This window comes from Prenolepis imparis, unplaced genomic scaffold, assembly GCF_030444845.1.
Source record: "Prenolepis imparis isolate NDT839.2.m4 unplaced genomic scaffold, iyPreImpa1.0 SCAF_5, whole genome shotgun sequence".
Classification (NCBI taxonomy): Eukaryota; Metazoa; Arthropoda; class Insecta; order Hymenoptera; family Formicidae; genus Prenolepis; species Prenolepis imparis.
The window spans coordinates 5,319,555-5,326,934 of record NW_028141163.1 but is presented as its reverse complement, the minus strand read 5'-3'; the positions used below and the strand labels follow the sequence as shown (position 1 = coordinate 5,326,934).

Below are 7,380 nucleotides of genomic sequence, written 5' to 3'. Positions count from 1 at the left end.
ATAATAGTGGTAGCACTGTCGCGACAAGTGCATTTGCCGCATAATTTTCGTGTATCGAGCAAATTATAATTTCAGCATTGTTTTTCCGTCGCGAAATAATAAATAAAGTATGCATCGCGTGCGATTAATGTCGAGAGTGCCGTTCAAAGTGTCGTGCGATCGTAGTATACGTAATTAGCGCAGTTATCATAGAACGTAGTTAACATACGTGTTTTCGCGAGTGAGTGCCATGAAGAAGCAGCAAAGTAAAACAAGAGAGGAGGAGGAGGCCCGGGGAGGCATCAGGCGACAACGCAACAACCATGAGGTGAGCAATTCATTATTTATTATTTGTTATTTGTGAAGTTAATTGTTCGTTTATTTTCGGGATATAATATAAATTTTATTACATATTGTTATCTAATATAATTATATATTATATATAATTATGAGAGTATAAGAAATATTCTAAATTTTATGTCGAAATGTATATTTAAAATATTTAATAAAATATTTATAATAATTAATATGTTTACATACACATAGATATACATAAGTATATCTACATATATACATATACATATATAAAGTGACATTGCTTAAAATTTATAATCATTAAAATTATGTAATAATTATACATTTATTTATCACACATTTTATATAAAGATGTTTAGAAAGAATTCAGAAAACATTTTGGCGGTTATGTAATTTTTCGATTAATTACTTGATTTAAGAACAAAGGAGTGAAAAATTATCAATTTGAACATAATAATATATTGTTTTTCGAGTTATTTTAATTATTTTATACACTGTTTTAAATTAAATATATATATTTATTTTACAGAGCAGTATGCTGTATGAAACAACTCCGCTGTTGCGCATCGTACCGGTGAGTTAAACTATTTTTTTTTTTTTTATTTCGAAGTAATAGATTTGTGTAATGATAACAACAAACAACAGTAAAACAATATTGTATATTATTTATACTTATTTAGTTGCTTGATATCTGAACTTAACTTATTTAAACTCAGATTTTATAATTATTATTATACATATAATTATTTCTATAATTATTATTATACATATATATATTATATAAGAAAATTGAAAATACTTTATATATAATTGATACACTGAGAGAATTTTCTTTTAGAATTTACTCTGAAAATCATGCTAATTGTGGGACAATATGGTATGGAAAGAATTTTATGATAATTTCTCTGATTAATTTTTATCACAATAAAAATAATATCTATCACAATATTGTAATAGATATTATTATTTTTATTGTGATAAATATTAATCAGAGAAATTCTTATAAAATTCTTTCCATACCATATTGTCCCACAATTAGCATGATTTTCAGAGTAAATTCTAAAAGAAAATTCTCTCTGTGTATATACATATAATATATATTATATATATTTTTTATATGTATTATATATATATATATATATGTATGTATGTATGTATGTATTTATATAAAATATTATACTATTATATATCTTATAAATATTATATATATTATATTAAAAGAAAATTAAAAGTATTAAAGTTAATAAGAATATTATAAACACACAAATAATGTTTTTATAAATTATAAAAATATAAGAAATTTATTACTTCGAAATAGAAATGCTGATACAGGTTAATATGTGAATATGCAACTTTGAAATATATTTAATCATTCGCTGATTTACTGTGTACAAAGATCTACACACATACAAAGTTGCACGCAAGATCTACACGCATGCAAAGTTTATAAGCCGGAATTTATAATTATCGATAATTATTAACGTCTTATTTTTTAACTTTGAAGAATTTTTCAAAATATTCAATTAATCCGAGATTAAGTAGTAATCTTGTCATCGAAATTAAAATCTTAATAACTGCAGGATTTTTTAAAATGGTTAGCTATTATAAATGTCTAATATTTATCTATTGTGAAAAATTATGAAAAGTAACAGTCAACTTAATTTTTACAATGATTGCAAATTAATCGAAGAATTTCCAAAATGAAACGTCTACGGACGCTTAGAACACCCTGTATATCTTAGTGGCGCTTCGCAGAGCCTTGCGGGCGGTCCCCAAAAGTTTGCCGATTTAAAGATCGCGAGGAGCATAAATTGAAAGTAATGGGCGCGGTGTGTGCACCAGCGTCAGGTCGAATGTCGGCCGCGGCATCAGGCCCCGTTGACCGCTCGCTGCGACCATCCTGACCCTGCGGCGCAAACGTTGTCCTCTCACGAAAGCCGCCGCGAGAGAGGAACCCTTTTTTTCCCTCCTCTAGGCGATGTCCGCGCGTGTCGACTAATACGCGTAGTACGATCTTCGAGCACGGCAGCTTGTGTAAGGCAATCTCATTTCATGAGCGTGCGTGACCCACGCATCTAGAATTTGGCCGAAAATATAAAAAAGAAAATACAAATAAAGAAAGACACAAAAAATCATACCTTATATAATATTTTGTGATCTCAAATAGATCTGAAAAATTTACGCGCGATATTGATAAAATTAAAATTGAAAATTAAACAATAAAATAGAAAAGTTATATATGTTTTTTATGCGACACAGACATTTATAAATTTACTGCTCATGGGGGATAACAATGTAAATCAAATATATTATGTTTAAGATACATTGCGTCATTGTAACATTAATCAATTTTAATTTTTTTGGTTCTATTTGAAACAGAAAGATTAACATTTAATGTCACCACTGATTTTGCAACAAATAAGTATTTCAAAGATAAAATGGAAAGTTTTAAATGTAATATCACAAGATAACGAGCAGGTAGGTAGTATTCTTATTATATAGCCACGATATTAGGCTGATATCGGAATATAATTAGACGTATTGCTGTTTAGATTTTGGTTGATCGTAGAAAGAAAGAGGAGCGGAGGGATGGGGAGTAGTAGCCCTGGGCTCGATAAGGTGTTTCGAGCCCCAGGTGGTGGCCAACCACCTACTGGGACTTAAGAACTCTAAATTACGCGCGGACATGGGTTTACGTCTTCATTGGTTACAGCCAACGACCGGTCTCCGAAGAACTGACGTTATGTGGTTATTCTCGTATCTTTATTATTGATATTTCTCGCCTTTTTGCAAGTCCCGCCAGTTACGCGAACCATAGCCGTAAAATATAGGCCCGGCGGTTGCATTCGAGAACCATTGGATAATTATTTAGTTACGCCAGTTAGCCAGAATAGATAGACATGGAAAAATATATATGTCGTGTTTTGCAATCTTTTTTTTTTTTAACTGCCTAACACACTTTGAGTATCAGAGAAACTCTTTGCACTGTGAATATTGCTGTGTATAATCTTTTTATCTTCGTATATATAATTTTAAACTTATTGAAATTTTTATTTCATTACACTCTTATTAGACTGCGAAACCAAGCTAGAACAATACATCGAAGTTTGGATTATTTTGCGTGATACGTTTTATATCACGTTACGCAAAACTTTTAATAATTTAACTGAGAGAGAGAGAGAGAGAGAGAGAGAGAGAGAGAGAGAGAGAGAGAATGAATAAATATACTGTAAATAGTTGTATCTTGCTTCTGGCTGAATGTGAATGTATATTCAATTTTTTTAAATTTATTACGTTTAAAAAAATTCTGTTATACATATATAACGCGAAATATAAGAAGTAAAATTTTGGGAAGTACTAAAATAGTTCAGTGATTCAGTTGCAATCGCCCTGAGCCAGCAGGATTCTCTCGATCATAGGTCCGCGAGGACCTACACACATTTTTCTTAGAGACAGGGAGAGACGCCTTTAACATAACTTAATATCCTAACGCGGTTCAGTCATTTCCTGGTGGCCATATAGCCGTCCCTAAAGAGGGTCCCTCGGGAGAATTTTGTCAAAGGATCTTTATTCTACGTGGACGTATAATACACTATAGCGCCTCGGGCGAAAAGGAAATGTGATACGGAGTGAGTGTCGCACCGCGCAGAATTTCGGTTACGTACGATTGCATCGTGAACAAGTCGCCAGAACGACTTTTCTTCACTTTCCTAGCAAGGTAAGGAAAAAATGAGACAATGGACATGTAAAAAAAATTCCGAATAAATCCTTTGAAAAACTTGCAATAAATATTGGAGTAATACAAATTTATTTAAATTTTAATTAGTTATTTTAAATAGGGATAATTATTAATTAAAAGAAATCAATAAATATAAGTTAAATTTTTGCAAATCAAAATTTGATTCGAGATTTTAATAAAATTCTGATATTAAAACATATTTATGTGTTTTTTTTAAATAATCGTGTAACTTCTTGACAACTCTGTTAAAATAAAACGTATGGCACTTATTTTTTAAAATCAGTACATATATTTTGTGTTATAAATCGCGAAAAATTAAAATGCTTGTCAACATTTTAAAGACATAAATTAAACAGACATTTATTCCCTGATATTATCAGAGAATGATATGACTATAACAGATTTTTTTTATTTGCACGCATCTGATTATGATTGATAATAGTTATAACTCCAACAGATTTGCACATTTATCGTGAAAATATGCTTTTAAATTTAAAATATAAACTTTAAATCCTTTGAAATAGTGACGAATAAATGAAATTTTCACCTCTATTAAGCTAGCAGAACCAAATAGGCAAAATTAAACGGGACATATCACATTATTTAGTACCCATTTTGTACTAATTTGTACCATTAATAAAAATTTTGTACCCCGTGCCGTTTTCAAAAAAACCGTGGCGCTGCCACCTTGAAAAAAAGCTAGCAGGAGCACAAAAAAAAAAAGAAAAAAAATAATTAAGAGCAGGAAAACAAAGTACTGAATTTGTACTAATTTGTCATCAAAACAAATTAAATATTTTTATTTATTCGCAATAAAACAATCCCAATTGATCTCAGCCCTATTAGGTTCAAGAGTAGCGTGTACAAGTAGCGATTGATTCTGCTAATTAGAAAGAGTACTTTACTCTTGAGCCTGATAGGGGTGGGGATAGTTTCCGAAGGAACGGCGGGGGTACAAAATCTAAAACTTTATATTTTTACGGTACATATTATGCCGCGTCGCGTGTACAAGTAACGATTGATTCTGCTAATTAGAAAGAATACTTTACTCTTGAACCTAATAGGGCTGAGATCAATTGGGATTGTTTTATTGCCAAATAAATAAAAATATTTAATTTTTTTTGATGGTACAAATTAGTACAAATTCAGTACTTTGTTTTCCTGCTCTTAATTATTTTTTTTCTTTTTTTTTGTGGTCCTGCTAGCTTTTTTTCAAGGTGGCAGCGCCACGGTTTTTTTGAAAACGGCACGGGGTACAAAATTTTTATTAATGGTACAAATTAGTACAAAATGGGTACTAAATAATGTGATATGTCCCGTTTAATTTTGTCCATTTGGTTCTGCTAGCTTAATAGAGGTGAAATTTTCACATCCCGTATCTTTAAGAAATTATCTTTCCACGAAAACACAACAACAGTATATCATAACAAATGAATTTGATTGCAGAAACTGCATTTTTCCAAATACATTTTTATGCTCCTTTTTAACTGCTACGCGCATAAAAAGTAGGCGCCGCGAAAATATGCTTTTACGATAGAGCGAGTCATATCGGTGGTTTACCTTGCTTAAACAAAGTCAAATAATATGTGAAAAAAACATATCTGACCCTGGTCAACATATTTTTTAAAAACTTTAAAGAGTTAAAAGCAATAACATGTTTGGTCAACATGGAATTTCATCTATTCTATAGTTTATTCCATAATAATAGATGTTAACTACTTGTCTTTAATTTACACTTTAAAGATACTAGATAGATATTTGAGTGAAAAATATATATAAATTAATAAAATCATTTTTCTAAATTTATCATAGGACCGATAAAACTTTCTGTGTAATATATGCAAATTTTTCGGATTATTAGAATATATTTCGGATTAATTTTTACCCGATTCTATAATTAAAAAATCTGCTATATAGCCATCTTTTCTAAAATTAAACAAGGATTAAGTTTTCATAATCAATTTATTTAACTTAAAACTTTATTTGACAAATCTCGTATATAATTCATTGCTTATAGCTTAAAATTTAGTGATGCCGCGACATTGAAATAAATGACACGTTTCTTAGTCTAGCCTCTAGTATCTATAATCGAGAGAAAATACGCAACATGCCTGGGGCACCCTCCACATGTGTGATATTACCTTCACCATAGCAACAACTTTGATTGATGTTACGGATAGGAAAAATCTAACATCAAACATACATGATATTACGGTAATATAGGTTCACGTTGGCATAATATTTACAATTTCAGTGGCCGTCGGGGCGACACATTGTCCTTCTCTTCGGGCAAAACACGATTATATTTTTTGCACCAGCTTTTTTTGAGAATTTCTAAGGTCGTTACGAAAAGACGACTTCATCGCTCGTTAAATAATGTGTGATAAATCCGCGATCGAATCGAAAGAAGAGGCAACTTGTGAGACAGATCCTTTTGAGGGTTCCCTTGCTTGCTGATAATTATAAGGAGCAAAAACAATGGATCCAATCACGCTGCGGAACAATAGCGAAATACAACAATTGCGTATGGGACCCCCCATGAAGATACGCGCCCAACTAGTAATTGGATGTTGGTTCGCGGGGAGCCCTACGTGCCAAGTGCTCCAACCACCCCCTCTCTCTCTCTCTCTCTCTTACCCTTTCTCGCTAGATACTTGCATTGTTTATACGCTCGCCCGCCACGCGTTCTCTACGTGCATATCGTGCAGTTACACCAGCCGCATATCCGCATGATACGTAGTTAAGGACAACCGTTTCTGGTAGTCCGACCATTGTTTCGTGAAAGAAGCACGAACCGCCGTTATTTCATTTGCCACTTCATGTGAGCTTCGCGGTTTACTCTACGATGAAAGTACGAACAATATACGAGCAATTGGATATTTTTTCCTCGCACAAACACAACTATCTCTTATTACATTATTTATTTTTATTTAGTTTTTTTTTATTACATTATTTTGTTTCTTCGCTTCTAAATTGTTGTTATCTAATTGTTATATCACACATGATGCTTTACTGTGTTATATGTATATAAAAAAGACCTAAGTATAGCTTAAGGAGTTCATCGAAATAACTCTCAACAATTTCACAATTTTGATTTGTCGTGATTTAAAAGTGATGGTTTCACAATTTGCATTAATATGAATCGCGATTGATAGCGCTGCCAATTTTGATTTGAAATCAAAATATCTATATTTCTCTCTGTTTCCATTTCATATATATATATTAATCGCTTAATTGATATTCGTTAAATATGATTTGAAAATACAATACAATATTGTATGCGTTATAACAAATCAAACTTTATCGGCATTAGAAAATAGTTGGTTGCATAAGCTTCGGATTTCAAA

The 7,380-nt window shown here is 31.5% G+C and overlaps 1 protein-coding gene across 1 annotated transcript in view; it reads left to right on the top strand.

Moving 5' to 3' along the window:
• Positions 1-229: 229 nt before the first annotated feature.
• LOC145936016 (chymotrypsin-1-like) overlaps positions 230-7,380 on the top strand; it is a 28,830-nt gene continuing 21,679 nt past the window's right edge. The window contains exons 1-2 of the mRNA XM_083037879.1: positions 230-307; positions 859-868. Coding sequence (XP_082894005.1) covers positions 230-307; positions 859-868 — 88 coding nt within the window. The remainder of the gene's footprint in view (positions 308-858; positions 869-7,380) is intronic.